General features: G+C 34.2%; 1 protein-coding gene across 2 annotated transcripts in view; it reads right to left on the bottom strand.

The window, feature by feature from the left end:
- LOC105830491 (octopamine receptor beta-1R) overlaps positions 1-19,621 on the bottom strand; it is an 84,739-nt gene extending 65,118 nt beyond the window's left edge. Inside the window, exons 1-3 of one of the 2 annotated variants that reach the window (XM_036285965.1) lie at positions 14,746-19,621; positions 13,735-14,209; positions 1,513-2,741 (exon numbers count right to left, since the gene is read on the bottom strand). In XM_036285965.1, the coding sequence (XP_036141858.1) occupies positions 1,513-2,231 (719 nt within the window). In that variant the 5' untranslated portion in view covers positions 2,232-2,741; positions 13,735-14,209; positions 14,746-19,621. Of the gene's footprint in view, positions 1-1,512; positions 2,742-13,734 lie in introns of both variants that reach the window. The other variant, XM_036285964.1, reaches the window with a different exon arrangement.
- Between the last annotated feature and the right edge of the window lie 2,008 nt (positions 19,622-21,629).

Raw genomic sequence — 21,629 nt, forward strand, 5'->3', positions numbered from 1 at the left:
TTGTTGGAAGATGGTTAATTAAACCGTATATAATTTTATGTTTCGACATTTCGGGGATTCCTTTGACAGCTAATACAAATTCGAGAGCAACGCATAATTCCTATTTTATTATACGTTCGCGTTTTCCCGGTGGCGTTCATAAACCGAACGGGGTGTCTCGGTGGCGCATTCAAAGTGCGACGGAATGACGTGTGTGCGCGAAAGCGCGACGTGGTCCGCGTTATATAAAGAGCGAACACGCGACGTACCGCGGATATGTAATTTATGAAAATACAGAAAACTTTACGGCAAGGTCGCGCGAGACGCGAGCTGAGAGCGAGCCCCATCGATCGAACGCGGAAAACTATAAAGCGAAGATAGCATCGCTCGCGACAAAAATAACTGTTGGAAAATATTATTTTTATTAGCAATCAACTTCTTACTTCTGTTATTGAGATTTCAATTTTACTTCGTTGAAACCCAGATCGTATTTGCCGAATAAAATTGAAATTTACGAAATATGAAATTACACAATTCCGAAACAACAAAGCAACATTCGTATTACATAAAAACATTATTATTATTATTATTATGTTGTTATTATAAAAATTTTTGAATAAAAAACGAGATTTTAAACTTGAAAAAGAATGGCGAAGCATTATTTCAGAATACTTTTTCTCTTTTTCTGTCTCTCTCCCTCTTGAAAAGTACATTTGTTATTTAGTCGGCCAACAACTCGTCTCTATCTTCTTTTGCGCCTTTTATCCTAATTGGACATTCAAGAACGGCACGAAGCTTTCGGGAGCGTCTTTTGGATGGAACTGGAATTCTTTTGGAAGAAACTAATGACGAAAGCACTTTCTTTTTCTTTCTTTCTCTCTGTCTCCCCTATTTTCTCTTTCAAATATGAAAGTACCTTCGGAGATTTAACAACCATGTATCGCCATTATAACAACACTCTAACAACTTCAGCTATTTTTGTCCATTAGGTTCTTTGGTAGCGGATAATTTAAGAAAGCAGCTGACACGACAAATGCGCGATCATATTTCAAAAATAAACGTGTAGTTTGCCAAATTATATTGTTTACATAATGTAGCGGAAAACGTAAGTTTATTTTTCACGTGTAACAAGATATTGTGGATTATAGAGTTAGATTTTTCAACGATAAAATTTATTCGATAACATTCGTTTATGCTCTTTTGTTTTTCATAAAATATACAATAACAAATTTAATTTGATTGTTTGTAATTTTTAATTATTACATTGTATTACGTTTGCAGCGATAAGAGAAATTTTTTTAATGACGAATTATTTTCAAAAACGATAAAAATGCAATCTCGTTGCACACTTACATAGTATTAATATTAAAATATTAATATTAATGAAAATTTTATGGAAATAAAGGCATCGTGGCTAAAGATATTAATCTTCTGAAGATATTAATTAATCAGGATCTATTATCAGGATCCTATTACAGGTTCCGTAATAATCCATAATTACTAACAAGAGGTTACAAAAAAAAAAGGACTCACCGGTACAGCATGCGCTCCTGGCGATCGGCCTCGCGATAAATCTTGTAGTACATCGCGATCATGATTATCCCCGGTACCCAGAAGCTCACACTGGAACTGACGACAGCATAGAACTTGTTGACTTGGAACACACACACGTCCGGATAGTTCTTCCTGTACTCCAGGTGCTCCTTCGTGGTGTACCACCCCGCGAAGATCGGTAGGAAGCTCATAATAGTCGGAGAACACCACACAACGCTCAACATGGTTCCCAATCTCACGTTCGTCATGATTAACGGATAGTCCAACGGTTGGACGATCGCGTAATATCTGTCGACGCTGATGCAGCAAAGGTGAAGAATGCTGACGGTGCTGAAGAAGACGTCCAGCGAGTTCCAAACGTCGCACATGAAATACCCGAATAACCAACGCCCAGAAAGTTCCACGGAAGCGTTGAATGTCATGGCGAATAACGCCACCAGCATATCCGCCAGGGCCAGCGATACCACGAAATAATTGGTGATCACCCGCAGTTTGCGGTGCCTCATAACGGAAACAATGACCAATAGATTACCGAACAGAGCGCAGAGGATGATGAATATCATAATGAAGGCTTTAAAAGTTAGCCAGAGGACATACTCGATATCGTTTTTGCTGATGTTTCGCTGGCCGGTGTCGAGAAGGGAATTGCTCGGTAAATTCGCGGAGCTGTTCAGATCTAACGTCTCGTTAAAACCCATCTTGAGAAACTAGAGTTTCCTCTTCGCGAATTTTTCGACTGGCTACCGTCGTCCAATGACTTCTTTCTCGTCTTCTTCCACTTCTCCCTTGATATGGCTGACGTACAATTGATCCATTTACGAGGGTCGAGTTACAGTTTCGCCTGAGCGATACTAGTAGATCGCGAGGTAATTAGTTTGCAGCATCCAAGATGATCTATTTATAGTGCTTCGTGACTCACTTAAGTAAGTGGACAATAAGGTCCAAAATAAAGTAATTAGGCGAGGGTGCATCTCGGAAAATAAGCTTCGTTAAACTACTCGGATAAATTGGTACTTGAGTACTTGAGCTTCTAGACATTTCGTATACTTGGATCTTCTTGAGCTAATGATTGTCCGTTTACATAGGTTCTACGTGATATCATAATCGCTTTCTTTCCCTTTTCTTCAAATTTCGAACTGATGTCCAAAGGGAATTTATCATGCAACACATTTCTCACTGATTTTGGAATGTCTTCGTGCAACGATAACCTGCAAACAAAATATAAACAAATTATATTGAAAAATAAAATAAATAATGCAATATTAAATGTAAAATGCAAAATATTCTAGTCTAATATTTACAAGTTTTGTGTATATACAACTGTACATCTAGATTTGTACTGAAAAAATATTTACTATTTATATTTATATTTAAGACACAGCGGAACAACACACACAAACGATTTCAATCAATAGTTCTAAATTAATATACAAAGATTAATAGTATAATGTTACATAAAATCGATTTTGTAAAAAACTATAATAATTGATTTTCTTATCTTTTAATTTATCTAGAAAATAAATTTTAAAAAAAGCTCAAAAATTTCCTATCACACTTAGAAATAATTTTTACAAATTAGATAAATTTTTTTTATTTAATACATATTTTAACTTTTGTTAATATAAAAACTTTCAACTTTGATAATTGCACTGTTATTAAAAACATTTTTCTTATTTCATTTTGCAATACAACTTTAAAATTAATTAATTAAAAATTGTCAGCTTTGAAATATTTAAATTTTCAATTTCAATTTTTTAGTATTAAAGAAAACACATTTCTATTTATTCCATCCAACAATAATACATTATAAAGATAATTAATTAAAAATTATTTATTATGCGTAGAAGCATGAGATTTTAATTTAAATGACGTAATTATTGGTAAAAATGTAGTTGTTTACTTATTCTTTGCAGTAATAATACTTTTCATAAAAAAGTTGGTTAATTAATAATTGGCAAATGTTTGGGAAGCAAAATTCCAATACTTTCATCGTTAAAGGAACCACATTTCCATGTCCCTATGTTACCGTTTATTCAAGCTATAATACAATTTTTTTTAACTAATTAAAAGTTAATCAATTATACTCTTCTCTCTTATAAAATCTTAAGATTTAAATCTTTACAATACCATTATTAGAAATTTAATGCTTCTTTTTGTTCCATATACATATATACGACATATTGACATAACTTTATTAAAGTTATGTTACTATGTTGTATATATGTATATGGAATTATTAAATTTACTTAATTTAATTTATTTTAAAAAATGTCATTATTACAATAGATTTCTACGTTTTCTAATAATGTAATTTTATTTGTCAAAATTTAATTCTTTTCATTAAAAATTGTAATTCACACACGCACAAATTTCATTAATTTTATAAGTCAAAGAATGACAGTAATAAAAAGTTACATTTCTTATAATTAACTAATTTTACAAACATTTAGCTTATTGAAAATTTTGATGTTTGAATATTAATATTTCGAGATCAGAGGCTTAAATTTGCAATATTTGTATTGTAACACTTGGGATTCAATTAGTATTTAACTAAATTTAGCGGAAGCTCTCTATCGTAAATATTTCAAATAATTTGGATTATCCACGGTAAATGTATTTAGATGTATTCCGGCGATGTACGAACACATAATCCGCGTTAAAAGGCCGTTGATTTACCGCAGGAATATGCTCGTATGTTCTGTCGAAATTGGATTTGCACGAGGATTCGCGCGAGGCGCACGCGGATAACAAGTAGTGACAATACGATCTAATACTAAGGCAATATGTATATCAACCATAACAGATACAGCCATAACAAACACAAATTAACATGCGGCAAATGTATTAACCACCTGTAAACCCCTAAATATACTATTTAAAATTTTCATAATTCAAAATTTAATCATTACTGTGTCATGAGAAAATTTAATTATTACATGGACACAATGTATAAATAATATTAAGAATAATGGTATATGGATAATGGTTAACGATGTGGTATTTAATAAATAAACTCATTGTAACAGAGCCAAAGTAGTGCAGTCAAAAATCGATGTAAAAAAACTTGATTCAAAGATTTTATTGACCGTGACCTTTACAGTCAACTGATTTTGACTCATATTTTGCCTTGATGGAATTAAGATCCTTGGATATTTTTACTGACGAAAACAAAGTTTTGAAAAAGTTACACCGTTTCTGAGATATCTTACAGACGGACGGACAAACAAACGGACGCCTCCAAATTACCCAGTACTGTAAAATCATAAAATAGTTTGCCAAGCTGCACTACTTAATAAATATTTTATATATTATGTGTTATAAGTAATACAACATTTAATAAATAAATACGGAAAACAAAAAATATCGAAAACATCACGATTATCTTAGTACAAAGCTATAATTATTGCAGATATATTTTTCTTACTAACGTCAACGTATGTCCTCGAAATAGATAGAAAGATCTATTCGTTTCAAAAATACCCTTCTATAAATATAAGGTCATCCATTTTAATTGCAATCTCCACCACTTATACTTCCATACTTATATGTGTCTCATCTTACATGTAGGGGTACACCTAAAGTGCATTTAAAACGAACGATTTCTATGATCAATCGCGAGAAAATCCTTTATCGGTGTAAGACGAACCGGACTGAAATATACAGGATGACGAAATATATATTATTGACGTCCCTCGCAATGTCGCATTAAGAAATTTACTTCTCTAAAGAGTTCCGATTCTATCGGCTGTTCTATCTATTTCGGTACAAGCCAGATTAAAATCGGACGCAATATTTATTTGCGACCGTAACATGAAATACTTCCCTCGATATTTATAGATCTGTCCAATACAGAGTGTCCTAGATCTGTGGCAAGTTTTCATCCATGAATTCTCTAAATAATTTGCGGACATGTCCATAACGAAGCAGTTCGCGCAGCACGTCCACGATGTGCTTGTCACTTTCAACGTATCAAATCTTTTTTTAATCAATATTCTAATTAAACATCTATTCTTAATTTTATAGTTTTGAAAATTTAATTCCTGGAAAATCACTATTAAAAAAATGAATAAACAAAATTTCTTTTTTCTCTCATTGGAGTAAACAAAATATATAATAAATAATAAGCCAAATAATTTGGCGTAATTGATACTACGCGTTCACTTGGCGCAAGCCACTATCGTGTCTCTTAATATAATTATTCGGTAAGCAGTTTGTATTATTATCAAGTATTTTATGTAATAATTTCCTAAATTTCTAATTTTTGCTTGTTTTGAAAAAAATAGAAAGAAGAATAATACGTATCTTCATAAAAACTTCACTGAAAACTTTTACGTTACTTTACTTAAGCAAAATTGTGAAAATTCAAGATAAAATTGAATAGAATGACCTCTACGTGAGAAATGTATATAAAATTTTCATTTGCAACGTATTGTCGGGCTAATCATATTCGCGAAATGCGCAAAATGTTGCTGCTAGAATTTTAGAACTGTCCTGAAAAATTCAGTGACAGTCAACGACAATCCTGATAAAAAAAAGAAAGAGAGAAAAATTTTTGTAAAGTTATATACGTGAACACCCGTTTCATCGCGTGATGATGAAAATTTCGCGATGGTAGAAAAGTTGGTTCGCGAATAATTTTTCTCACGTGAGAAAAATCGCTCGGCTTGTTATTAGCCCCGAGTAATAATTTCCCGGAACACGAAACGTGTAATGTAATTGTTAGCGTGGAATAATCACGTAAATCACGATCTTTTGAATGCAATTTGCGCTGCGCTTTTTTTTACAATTATATCTTCCCTATTACTAATATTATGTCATACATTTCTAACATTGTACGAATAATATTGCTTATACACAATTTTTCATTATAATTGCCTCTTTACTTTAATATTTCAGAATTACACATGTACACATATATGTGTGCGTGCGTGTGTGTGTGTGTGTGTGTGTGTGTATATATTATTTCTTAATTTACTTTGATACGTATATATATTTAAATATCAATGATAATTTTTTAAATTCTAAGTTATGATACATTTTGACAATTTTTTGGGTATATAAAAATAGCGACAACGTTAAACATATATTTTAAATGAGAGGGCTTTACTTGCCTACAATCCCAATTGCCTACAGCTTCGTTTGCACACAAATTTAGCAGAGCTGCTCGATTGCCTACATTCCCGATTGCCTACAATCTCGATTGCCTACGTTTGCACATACAAAAATAATTAAGGTACAAGAGTAGGATTGCACACATGACGTTACTGCGCCCATATACGTTGCACACACGACAATATTGCGCTGATACACATTGCACACATTATTACGCTTATACACATTGCATACATGACATTATTGCACACATAAGTTAAAGAAACAATAGTCATAACACATGATATCATTGTGCTCATACACTTTGAAGGCACGATTCCAATAACTTGGGCGCCTTGATTTGATCATGGTTTTTGATAGTATTTTTATGCTCAACAAAAAATTGTATAGATCTTATTATAAAGCTAACTGCTTTAGTTTTCGAGATATTAAAAATTAATATAAAAGTAGATTAAAAATGAAGAGAAAAGTAGATAAACCTCGCTTTGCATGAAAAGTCGCAAACCCATGTGGAACAGTACAAAGCGTGAACACTTCTTCGCTGTGGCCACACACACACACACACACACGCGCGCGCGCGCGCGCGCGGGGTGCGAGAGGGGCTTCTCTCCCTTCCCGCACCCACCTCGTCGGTAGGGGTGCCTGGAAAGTCGCAAACCCGTATGATAATTGTCATGCGTGCAATGTGTATGTGCGCAATAATGTCATGTGTGCAATGTGTATGAGCGTATTAATATCATGTGTGCAATGTGCACGTGTACAATAATGTTATATGTGCAATGTGTATGAGCATAATAATGTCATGTGTGCAATGTGTTAATATTATTTTTTTAGCTTATGTGTGCAATAATGTCATGCGTGCAATGTGTATGTGCGCAATAATGTCATGTGTGCAATGTGTACAAATGTATTAATATCATGTGTGCAATGTGCATGTGCGAAATAATGTCATGTGTGCAATCGTACTCTTATACCTTAATTATTTTCGTGTGTGCAAAGAAAGCTGTAGGCAATCGGGAATGTAGGCAATCGAGCAGCTCTGCTAAAGTGTGCAAACGAAACTGTAGGCAATTGGGATTGTAGGCAAGTGGGATCCTCCCCCCATTTTAAATAAGTTTAAAATTTTTAATATTATTTAATATGTAATATATATAATATATATTAAATTAAGTTCTAATAACTATAAAGAAAATATATAGAATTATTATTTAAAAGTTCGAATTTAAAAAGTATTTATTTATTCAATACATACATTGCTTAAATAATATATATTATTTGAAATATTTTTTAGTAATCAAATTCTTACATTTTTATAAATCTTAAAATAAAATTCAAAACATAATTGAACAAAGTTTTACTTACTGATTGCTAATTAATATATTTTAATATATAATGTATATTAATATATTTTAATATATAATTGTAATGCATTTTTTTTCTATATCCTCTTATTGCATTTCAACAAAGATAATACAAAGATATATATCCCGCATAGTGCAACCGCATCTCTGGATATCTGCAGAAATAAGAAGAGAATAATTCAAAAAGCGAACAATCGCCAAGGGTTAATAAGATCCGGTGGCTTTGAAGGTGGAACGAAGGCTTCCATAATACGAAACGCGAAAGGAAAATGAGCGTACGTCTATACTACTCGCAGCAAAGCGCCGACTCATCTCACCTTTGCTTCACTTCTCCGTCGGCTCAAACGCGTGGATGTTCCACTACAACGCGAACATAAAGTATTGTCATCGTCGTCGCCGCCGCCGTCGCCGTCGTCGTCGTCGTCGTCATCACCATCATTTCCGTACGCGCCACGAAATATGAGAGCGAAGCACTCGTGCGACGTGCGTGCTACACAAAGTGCACGAAGTTTGCGCGTCGTCTGCATGTAAATCTCGATTTCCGTTTATACGAGACATCAACCCTCCTCTGTCGGAAGGAGGGGAGGGGAAAGAGAGGGGTTTCTCGCGAACCGAGGAAGTGTTCGAGTAAACAGCGCGGCTCTCGCGTCGTCGATCGGCCGCCGGCCGCCGCCAACTTCAAAGGGAATATCGAATCGATCGAAAACGCGCGACGTGAAATTGGCCCGGGTGGGAAGAGAATGGGAATACCCGTTGCACGTGCAAACACGTGTAGACACAATTATACTACATATTCCAGTTGTGTACTCAACTCGATTTTGCAATACATGCTCATGCACGTGTACCACCTCCTCATCCTCCTTCTCCTCCTCCTCCTCCTCTTCCTCCTCCACGCGTCGCGAGGAGAGTCAAACGACGTTTCAGCGATGTGACTACAAGGCACACACCGTTGTCGTCGCCGTACGCCTGTCGTTTCCGCGTTCGCGCTACTACGTCCGCGAAATACGAGCACGAAACACAAGGTGTCGTACGCGATCCGCGATTTACATTTCCGCATCGCGATGCCGCGGAACATTTCGGATTCTCGCGTCGTCGTCGCAAGGAGAGGAGCTCGCGCGTTTCTCCCCCCTCCTCCTACCCCGTCGCTCATCGACGCGACTGTGGAGAGACGGCGACGACTTCACGATTCATCGGAGCAACTTGAACCGAGCCGCGCGCGCAGCGTGAAATTGACCCGAAACGAACGGGGGAATTAAAATTAATTCTATCGAGTGCAAATATAGAGAGACGCAGTTTCTATACGTTACATACATCCTATTCCGCGATCCCATCTCACGATAAATTATGTATTAGCCTCCCGGGATTTCGCGAAAAACCACTCACCTTTCCATCGTCGGATCAGACGCGTGGATGTTTCACTGTGGCGCAGCCACGAAGGAGCGAACGACGCGGTCGCCGTCGGCGTCGCCGTTTCTGCGTTTTCACCGCGATTGCGAAATACGAGTAAGAAATGCGAGTAAGAAATTCGAGCGCGAAAAACGAGGCGTTCGTCGTCCACGATTTTTGCGATTTCGCGTAATATCCTAAATTCTTGCGCGTCACTTTTTTTTAATACAAACTGCATCTCTGATTCTCGTGCGAGTGTGAACACAAGAATTTCAAGCGACATGGCGCCCGAAAACAAATTAACGTGTTTTTTTTTTTTATATAAATACAATATTTAGAAAAAAATTATATACTATAATTTATTGATGCTGTCCATAATTCTTATTCTAAAAATTTTTTCGTTATTATCTTATTCTTTCTCTCTATATCTTCGTCATAGTTGAGTGTGAAATCGCACGTTTTTGCGCCAAGCAAAAACAACTGCGAAATTTAGTTGACATTTCACGAATGGAACATCGCGAATGGAAATTTACCGGGTCTTCGAATTCGAATAAAGCCGAATTTTAGTTTGCGAATAAAAAAAACGGTCAATCGCATGTAATACGCAACTTTATTCAAATGACGATAATAGGATTCGCAAGTATGGAAATTTATGACCGAATCTTTCGTGTAAAACGCGGCCACGAACTCTCGTAATAAGAAATTGTAGAAGTGAATAATGTACGATGAGACTTAGAAAGTTTACGTGAATTTTAAAGCAAGAACTCGTTAGAAAGTCGAAACCATGTTAAATGCCTTTGTGATATTCCTGTCAGAATGTCGTTGAGCACGTGTAAAATTACATTTTTCTAGAGGCATACAAATATGCTAACGTAAAAAATATTGCATAGAAAGGAAGTCAGGATTTATTATGCAAAAATGCTTGAGAATATCATGTAATTCTATCCCGACAGATTTTTATACTACATTTACTAGAATTTGAGTCTGATTTCATTTATAATATAACGTTATTAAAGTAATTAAATAATTATATTTATATAGTAGCACATTATATAATAAATATTCTTTAGCGTAATTAATATATATAACAAAATTATAAAGAGAATATTTAATATAATATGACACCAAAATAATAACGATTTTGTTAAAGTATTTAAAATTTTAACTGTGTGCAATGTGAAAACAAATTTAAAAATAGTTTTGTTAGACCATAAATAAAATAATTACGTAGGATACTCAAGTTAATTACTAGGATGTCAAAACTTTTTGTAACATTGTTCATCATGCTCAAACATCTTTCATAATTATTTTAATGGTTTGAAATTATTTTCACATTGGTACCCAGCGGAATTTTTAGATACTTCAGTCAAAGCACTGTCGCTCTCTCTCTCTCTCTCTCTCTGTTTCCATGTGTATGATATATATTTCTTCAAAATATCGTCTAAGAAAGATGGCATAAGTCAAAAATAAATACATCGATCTTTAATCAAGAAAAGTGATACAAATTGAATTCAAATAAGAAAAAATAAAGAAAGTAGATAAAAACAGAAAAACTTTCCTTTTTGACATAAATCAAAAAAGGATAGTATTTAGGGTAACATAGCATTATACAAAATTGTCATCTATATTACTTCCAAAAACAAACAATTTACAATTTGTCCTTAGTAATCATATCTCTGAAAAATTCCATAATAATTACATGGGGTTATTTGGAGCCCAACGATTTTGAACGCTTACTGCACAAAAGTATGCATCCTATCGACAACAAAAAATTCCCAGACATAATTTGTACATTGAAGAACATGTTTTCATAATTTAAATAATCAATTTTTATGTTTAAAAGTTATTGAGAAAAATTCTCGAAGAAAGATAAAAAAAACCTTTTTCACTTAAAAATTTATAACTCTTTCGGAACTCTTTTTTTCCGCTTTTGAGAGTTTAATAATATCAATGTATTTGTTGGGGTTAGATAGACCTCGGAGTGATTACTAAGGGTTAGTTTTACGTTACTTATATTTATAATACCACCATAAATAATTAATTTTAATATATATTAGATACATGGAAAGAAGAGTTTTGCTGAAATGTCTAAAAATTTAGCTAAATACATCTAAACATAAATTGCATATAAAACAGAATTCGAAAACAATTTCAATTTGTGTCTTCTTTTCTTGCAGATGAATGATATTTGTATTATATATATTTGAATCATATTTGCAACTCTTTATCTGCAGCAACAGATCACTGGCATCAATTGTCATAACCTCTTTCCGCCTTTATTTATAAAATAAAAAAATTTGCTTAAAAAACAATGCTAAAAGTGTATTCTATTTCATGCTTAGATAAGAAATCGCTTCTATTATTATATTTAGTTTGCTATTTATCGCTATCGTACGCGCATTCGAGCGTATATTATGTGTTACGTGTATGTTACGTTAATCAGATCGTAGAAAGGCATCCCGACGCCTTTGACAACCGTGTGACATCGTAACCTTATGAAAATTTCAAAGGCGAATTGATTTCCTTGCAGCGTACGTAATTTAGCCACACGTTGTAGCTTTGTAAGATTATTTCCAATAAATTTAAAATCTATGGTATAATTGCGATATCCCATTATAAAATTTAAATTTTAAAGCATTCTGTTAATTTACTTTATCAATTTATCTTTATTCATTTTTATATAAGTTAATGGTAGCTTTAAATTGTGAAGCAAATATATATGTATATATATAATATACAACGGAATTTCAAATTGTATAATAGATTTATATCTATTTTTACACGCTAAATTAATAATTAACATTAAAAATTACGAATTTTTAAAATTGTGATAAACAGAAAAAAATTTTTCAATTATAATTTAAACTATGATTATTACATAAAATTTACGCAATTTAGAATTAACTGTAATTTATTTATTAATCTTTAGTAGGCAATTTAAGTTTTTTATTTGATATAAACCCAATTTCATTCTCCAAATTCGCTCTAATAAAATATCAATTTTTATCGAACAAAAATTTTAACATTTTTTAATTAAACTAAAATCAATTTCAGTTAATTATTTGGTAATGTACCAAAGATGTTAAAAAAATAACCCTACTTTTTTTAAGTCTAAAACAGTAAAAAATTGAGCTGAACAAAAAGACCAAAATTGTCCGTCGAGTAAGTAAAAATATAATTGCCTACAGAAGATTAATTATTAATTTGTCGTATAAAATTTACTTTACATCAAATTAAAATTAAAGTTAAAATTTTGCGTCAAATTTTGCCCTTATTAAAAACTGTAAATAAAGGATGAGTTTTTTTTTTAGATCACTGAGCTGAGTTTTACAGCATAATATAAATTATGATAAACCGCAACTGTTTATTCTCAGGAACTAAAACATAATGAAAATAGCTATCTGAGCAATAATGAGTTTCAAGGTAGAGCCAGTTCTCACATTTATGTCAGCCACATCGAAAATCGATCGACACGCATGAAATGAAAGCGACGCGATTGTTTCAGTCGGCACCTACCAGAAAATTTCAACATTTCGCGAAATAATTCAACTCATTAACTCGCGTTTGCTCTCTCCTACATTAATGCGTATAATACCTTTGATAATACAGTTGATGCAACCGTGAAAAAAATTTCAATTATCGACGATAGTAATTTGAAAATTGATCCGAATGTCAGAGTCAATTGCATAATACGGATATCAAAGAAAATTCGTGTATAACGCGATATTGCATTCAGCAAAACCTCCAAAATAATTGATTCAATAAAATTATGCAATCATAGAAGAACAATTCTGTTAAATATTCATTAAACGATTATTCTTATTCTTTTTGAAAGTTTGAAATATATTTCCTGATGGGAAAAATATACGAATACCTTATACGCTTCTCCGCGAGTTTGTGAATTCTTATTAATATTTTCGTAAGAGGAATACCTCAGTTCTTCATACTGATATTGATTCCAGAGCTGGCTCGAAAATATATGCACGAACTATTCATGTCTCATAGCTAGATATAGATCTATCTATAACATTTTGCAAAACTTACAGTTTTATATATATATATATATATATATATATATATACATATACACTGGATATCAATTTAGCAAATTAATTCGTACATGAATGGGTATTTATCTGCTTGAATTAACTAGCATTGCCATCATCCGTCGGATAAAGCATTCGTTTGAGATTGGCGGATCACGCGATCGCAAAGATAAGCACTATATATTAGCTAAAGCCAAATAAGTATGCACATTCGTATCCGATCGCAGATAAACAAACATACGGTATACTGGTATCGGTATATTTCACCTGCATCAGTAAGTCAATATATATCTTACCTCCGTGTTTCTCTGCTGCGCTCGTTATCGAGTTCACTCCCGACGCATCCCGTTCGCCGCGGGAAAGTCAATTTGCAATATTTTAGTTTCATGACAATTCCTCCAACGCACGAAAATAACATCGCAATGTTTTCCACATTGAGTACTAGTGGTTTCCGGTGGTGGCATCTTCATTAGTTATACACTCGGCATTACTCGAACGGTTATCATCGCTTCTTCGATTATATTTCTCTAGTTATTCGGGATTATTTAATCACATTCTGCTGTTCGTTAAGAAAATAAAGTTCTTTGTCCTTTAATGCAAGGTTCGTGGGGAAACAAGACATTGTGCGGTATACACGATTTCATTATGAGCTGCTTACGTTACGTCGAACGAGCGTTATTTGTCTTGTTTCAGGACAAACACGCCGCCGAATCGGTGAATTGAGTCGGTGAATTGAGTTGTTAGCTTGTATCATCAATGACGCAGTGTATGCTAATTTTGTCATATTTTTCTGATTATAATTGTTAGCAAGATTGTGAAACCGCATTAACACTTTCACCACCAAGTATCATACACCTACAACATCACAATTTTATTTTAGCACATTATCTGTACTATAACATTGTATCTATAACATTGTATCTGTAACAGTAATTTAAATTAAAATCGCAATACTTTATTGATAAAGGAATCAATTATTTTCTCTTATCATTTTGATTTTATACCTAAAAATTCTGTTCAATTTCAATTTACAATTACAAATCACTCCCGTGTGCTTTAAGAACAAGTAGCATTAAAAAAAGACATCGACATATAGCATAACGAGGAAGGAATTTTTACATTGACAAATAATAATTTTTTTATAATAATAAGTAACATGAAATAATTTCTTCCAATTCAAAGACAGATTACGTCAAGAGAAGTAATTTTATCTAATCATTTACCCTTTCCTAGAGTATTGCGGCGGCGGCGGCGGCGGCGGCGAAAGTGTTAATTATTATTATGGTCAACGCTATGAGAAATCATACCTGCACGGCATGCGTTATCGCTTTGAAAACTGAAACGTTACCAATATCACCGTAGTTGATATCGTCAATTATCGTAGATTAAGCGTAGACAACGTGGCGCGTACAATCGTAACCGATGGTTTGCATAATTACAAGATACCCCGAGTATCGTACAGCATGTATATTAATGCGTTTGATCCAAACTATTAATCCCGATTAATTCCGTTGAAAATGTTATCGAGCGGGTAATTTTCGATAATTCATCAGTATCCCCGCCAAAGGGGTTGCCCTTTCAAGAACCCGGGGAATTTTGATACGTTAACACATGATTTATACATGAATGACCGCGGTAAGATCGCTAAATGTGTGTTATCAGAAGGCAAGCTACCCTCCTCCGCGCAAACACTTAAAGCATCGTTATCGCGGGACCTCACCCGTTACACCCCGCTCGTCATAACACTCGCACACCACCACGAAGATCACACGAAACACGTGGCCGACAAGATCGTGGACGATGCGGATAGGGCCTGTCGATCTTCTCGAATGTCCGTTGTGTACTTGATTCGCCGCGGTAACAAACAGGATCCCTCGTTGCCCTCGTCCGTTACCTGTCTTGGCTTGCAGGCGGAAAGGATGTAATTACAATCCAGTACCCCCGTAGGCGAAAGGATGACGTATTACTTCATCAAAGTGTTTAACAGGCGGCCGTATAGCCGAAGGTCACGCAATATTGGAGATCGTCGCAACAATTGATCACCGATTACGGGCGGCGAATGCACACGTAGCATCGATACGATGAACGCCGTGAAAGGCGTGAAAGAAATGATTGGTGAATTGTTCGTTTCGATTAAAACGAGAGAGGAACGAACTGCCGCGGTCGAACGGAGCGGTGATCTCCTTCAGCTTGGATAACTTGGAATATTTCATTTGAATGCTGCGCCACGATCGTCCGTATACTGAGAATTGTTGCTGAGGCTGTCGAACTTGATGATTCGATTAATAAAATCCACACACGGGGGAGAAGCGCCCTTTAGTCGGGCGTTTATCGTGACGTAGTTCAGCAGAGCGGAATTTTTATGAAAATCAAAGTTGAACCATCAATCTTGAATTTATCGGACAGAAGCATCTTCAGGATCGAACGATTATTATCGGTGTACCGGGAGGAGAAGGTCGAAGTTACTTTGGTCTTGCAGCCCCCGGAGCAAGATATCTTCCGCGAACTCGGCAACTCATAATAACATTATGATGTCCGCAGGAACAGTATATTGGAATTGGGACTTTCCACCATCATCGATCTTGCCGGCGGAAAGCCACATCCGGGATTTCAAATACCTCCAGTTCAGCACTCAACACACTGGCGTCCGGTTTACTCTCTTTCGGCAGGAAGGTGGGGAGATTTGTTCACTTTTGCTTTCTCATTTCTCTTTTTTATTTTTTCATTTTTGTACGTGTGTGCAATCGAGTACACCTCCGGATCCTAATGTCTCCGGATCCTTCGCCACGTGTTTACATCGCGGACGTGTTTCCCAGAAATGAAAAACGGCCCGTGGCAGAATCCCCGCGTACCCCGAGCGTTTTGTTTACATGGTGGAAGGAGAAAGTGTGTGTAGCACCTCCAGGGGTAGTACGAACGAGCGACTGAACGGCACACGGCACGGGATGCCCAACGTAGTTGTGGCTCACTCGGCTCGCGAGGCCGCAGTGAACTGTGGGTGGTCGCTTCGGAGAGGCTTTCCCGCTTTCCACCAGCGCGACGCACCACCGCGCCACCCTGTCTCTACCTCTCTCGCCCTCGCTGTCACCCTCGCCCTCTCCACCACGGACAGCATAGCAACTTCCACCTTCGGCCGAATCCCTCCATCGTTACCCTCTCCTCCCTCCGGCCCACACGCTCCATCTCTCTCCCTCTTCGTCGGCGAGTCTTCGAGTTCACTCTCCCCTCCTCTTCGTCGCTCCTCCGCGCGGAAGAGGGTGGTTCTTCTGCGGGCCGCGCGAACGTCCGCGTCCGCCGCCCCCGCGAGAGCGCGGGCGAGGGTGAATCTAATTCGTAAAAAGCGAGATATGTGGGATGTAGTTAGATATTTATTGCGATTATCAGCTGTTTAGCAAAATCGTTAATATCAGCTCATTAAAATCCCATTAAAAGTTTAATTACAATTTAATATATTGTGTAGTTTAATACATGATACAATTTTGTAAGAATTTTTTATCACACAAGGTACGTCAATATCGATTCGTTGGAGAGTTGTAACTCTGACGTTTCAGACCTTTTTAGCGCACACTTGTAATGCGAACGAAACTTTTTTGGATCAAGCTGAGAGTTTCGCAAAAATTGCGACTAAATTATTCTCCTTATTTTTTTGAGGCATCAGTTTAAAATATTTTGGCAAATTAAAATTCAGATCAAGTTTGATTCGCCAGAATTAAGTGTATATATATTTGTCTTCTTTAAATCCTTTCAATCTCTCTCTTCAGAAGATTCTTTACAGATTAAACAATATCCTGATATTTCTCTTGGGAAGAACCGACTGTTTCAATCGTTTGACAGGATGTCTTCGTAATCGCGTAAAAATTGACGCGGGACACGAAGCGGGATCCATCATCTCCCTGTTGTCTCACCTCCCACACGTATTTGTCTGTCCTCTTGTCATACAGATATATAAGCAGCCATATACATCACGTAACGTGTATATCGCGCACATGTGGCGGAGCGGAAAAAAAAAAGTTTTAGCTAGGGTGAAATAAAGCGGAACGCGCGTAAGAAACCGGACTGACCAGCTAGATGAGAAGTTCACACATTTATGTACGTAACGAATGCTTCGCAGCAGTCGCGTGCTTTTTTTTTCTGGATAAACGACAAAGGTCAAAAATGAATAAATATAGTGATGACGAACGCCACTTTATTTAGGTATTGCTTCGTGGGGTGACGTATACAGAAATTTAATGTCGTCACGTTAAAATAACGCCTTCGATCTGGCGAGTGTGTTAATGATTTAATAAATCAAACTGCGACAGAATTACACTCCGTTTCTTGTACAATGTCGGATAATTATTTATTTAACAAATGATTTCACTCGATTATCGAAGATTTAGATTGTCGTCGCGGCTTCATAAATCTTGCATAATTCGTTCATCTCTCTCTCTCTCTCTCGTGAAATCGAGGAGTTTCTCTCGAATAGACGCGTCATAGTGGACCCTGACAATTAATCCGTCTCACGAGTATTAATCACACCAATCGACTTGATCCCCATCCGTCATGGTGCATGTATAAACAAGCGGTAGCGATAACGATGTTTGTTACTTTCGCGAATTAGAGAGAAACGATAATGTTTTCAAATATCTCAAAATAGATCCCGTAAATGTCTGAAAGTAATTTAAATGGTTCAAATCTTCCGTCTAAAAATTTATTTTTCACAAAAAAATGTTATCTCGCATTCGTTCGGAGCGCTAAAGATTTAATGTATATACTACACAAATTCACACATTGTTGTTCATATTGCAATAAATTTGTTTATTTTTCTTTTAATTCGCGGTAAAATTGAATTTACTTTTGTATACAAAACCCGATTTTATTTTCAACCAGATGTCGCAGTTTTCATAACTCTGTGACAAAAAAAACTTTTTTATAAAGATTAAAGATTTACTTTTATATAGATAAAGAAAAACTAATAATAAATGTAAAAATATGCAAAATAAATACTTAAAAAAACGGTTATTTTACATCTATTTTTTTAGATATTTTAATTCTCATATGGATCTTTATCTTGTTTTTTTAGACTTAAGATTATCCTTCTTTTATCTAGAAATAAATCTTTAATCTCTATACAAGCTTTTTGCCACGGAATTATAAAGACTGCGTTGAAAGACAACACTGGTTGGAAATAAAATCGGATTTATATGCTGAAGTAAATTTAAATTCATCATGAATTTAAAAGAAAAATAAACAAATTTGTTGCAATATGGACAACAATGCGCAAATTTATATAGTATAAATTAACATTAAATCCTTAATGCTTCGTGAAAAGTAAATTTTCACACAAAATTTTAATTTTGCATGGATAATTTCTACATAGAAAAAAAATTAAATTTTTTAAAATTAAATCAAGAAAATGGATTAAAGTAAAATAAAAATCGCTTAATCATTATTTATCAACTTGCAACTACAGCGCAATAATATAAATGTCTGTAATTAACGAGGTTTCATAATCGATTATCCATTCGCGCAAGAATATCCCATTCATTAAACAACCAACAACCGATTTCGTATCAAATAAAAGTACTCTACAAATAAACGCACAGTAACACAACACGTTGGAATTGCAAATTATTTGTAGATTGCGTCAATCCGAAATAATTAACTCGGATGATGAATGATTCGGTATCTGTCGAGTATCGTTATAACTTCGTCAAAATTGTTGAAAAATAGCATAAAAAGTAAGTTTTATATGTCAGAAATACATCTTCAACTATTTATGAAAATTTGCTTAATCTTTAATTAAGCTATGTTATTTAGTACAAAGTAATTTTTATTTCTTAAAATTACTTTGGAGATAGAAACTATCCAATTTTCATCCTATTAATTCTAAAAATTGTCAGTAAAATTTAAAAATGATAAAACCATATTTTCTCTACACAGCCATGAAAAATTACTCTCTTGTTATCTAGGTCGTTTCACAAATCGGATATTGATTCGTATACAGTCTGCCACACATTCTTTGCCATCTGTATGAATCTTAACAACACGTTACTTATTTTCAATTTACTGTAACACATGTCATGCAACAATTTGATAATATGTTAGATTTCGTTGTCAATATAAATCAGATTGGAGTTATTAAAATATCGTGTTAACAAAACTAAAATTATTATTATTATTATTAATTCTTTATTAATAACATTTTTTTTCGCGATTATTTTTTGTTATTAATTTTCACGATTATTATTTTTATTCTAGTCTCTTTATTAAAATTCTGTATAGATTATTATGTGACTTAAAGAAATAAAAATTCTAATAGCAATATTTATATATGTATGTAATATGTGTAAATTTTCTAGAAATTCTACGTGTTTTACTTAATTTTCTGTCAGCAACAAAAGAAAGAAAGAGATTAGATTAGATTAGATATCATTATTTATTGAACAATCTCTCTCTCTAGAATGATAATATCCTCTAAATACTGAACAAAATGGAGAGAAAAAGAGGAAAAAATTTTAAATATTATTATGAAAATTATTTACTATTCCTTACTATTATTATCACTTATAAAAAGTTTGTGAGTAAAAATAAAGATTCTTGTACGCAAAGTAATGCATGAAAAAGAGCAGATTTCGGGGAAAATCTCATTTTTCCAGGTTGTATTCTCGGCAAGGAAAGCGAAAAAGATGAGATGGACTACTTGTCCTCTCAAAGGTTCTTACATATTATACTACGTGACTAGATTTATTGACGATGACCTAAGCGGTAAATACTCGGACCGTCTATTTGCGACGGACATTCCATTTTCGAGCTTTCCTCGGGCCGGAAGTTGAGTTCCATCTAAATAACTGATTAAGCGATTCACTACTAACTACATATAGTTTCAAGGTGCACGGAAATTAATGTTAGAATCAATATTAAAAATCAATCAATTTCTTGTTATACATGTACGCTGTATAGTGCAAATAACTTCTCACACAAAAAGGAATTTTTACCAATATTCTTTCTGAAAATAATACTCTTAACTACACATATTCTTAAATGCACACAAAACGTATAGTTTGCATTTTAATGTTTAATCAATTTAAATGATTTTTCAAAGACTTTCTAGAATCCAATTCCAGAATTCTAGTCTATTGTTCTAAACATCGGAAGTTTATTTTACGGAAGTAAGTATATTCGACAGAAATATTTCTCGTTAATTAAAAATTAATTCTTGTATAAAGAGTAATTCTAATATTAACTTTTTCGATTTTTTTTTATTAATTACATCCGGAAAATGTGTACTTTTATCAGAAAAGTTATTAATATAATGTTAAATGTACATGTACCTACATGACAAGACTCATGGAATAATTTTTCTTTTATATCGTTGTCTCTTTTACCATTCTCCTTGTTTTCGTATCCCTTTTGAACTTTCACAGGAAACTTTTGAAAGATAATGTTTCATGATAATCCACGGGCGCGCGCACGTACGCGCACGCACGTACACACGCACACATATGCACACACACACACGCACACACGCGCACACACACACACACACACACACACACAAATTTATTATAATATTTATGTGTATATATAATGTAATATAAATGATTCTCTTAGTTGTTGTTACAAGTTCCCAATAGTCAATAAATAACGTACTCACGAACAACAAACGTGTTTGACTGATATTACTGTTTACTTGCAAGCTGAGACTACACGCAATCAGATTAATATCATTATAAAATGACTTCGCTATCTCACATTGCAGGAAGAGTATTGTTACAAGACTATCTCAGGTTTATATAACGGTACAAGAACATGCAGAAAATAAAAATATCTTGTCCAAATAAGTTTACTAACAATTTAGAAATTTTGAAAAAATTAATCAATTCTAGTAAACAAAACATTATTTTTAGAAAATTTTAGATCTGTTATATCACCTTCCAATCTTGAATTCTTATCAGCTAAAGTCACATTTTTTTTAGTGAAAGGAGAGTAAAAACTATCATCTATGCAAATTTGTTATCACAATTAAATATGTTTTAAATTAAGTAAAATATGTATTAAGTATTCTTTGTGATTTAAACCAGAAAAAATTTCATAAGACATTATGAGACTTTAATAGCTAAAATTTCATTTCATTTTTTTAACAAAGATTATGTCACACATAAAATGATAAAAGAAATAAATAATCTTAGTCGTTAACTATTTAATGATG

The sequence above is a fragment of the Monomorium pharaonis genome, chromosome 4 (genome assembly GCF_013373865.1).
Source record: "Monomorium pharaonis isolate MP-MQ-018 chromosome 4, ASM1337386v2, whole genome shotgun sequence".
In the NCBI taxonomy this organism is placed as follows: Eukaryota; Metazoa; Arthropoda; class Insecta; order Hymenoptera; family Formicidae; genus Monomorium; species Monomorium pharaonis.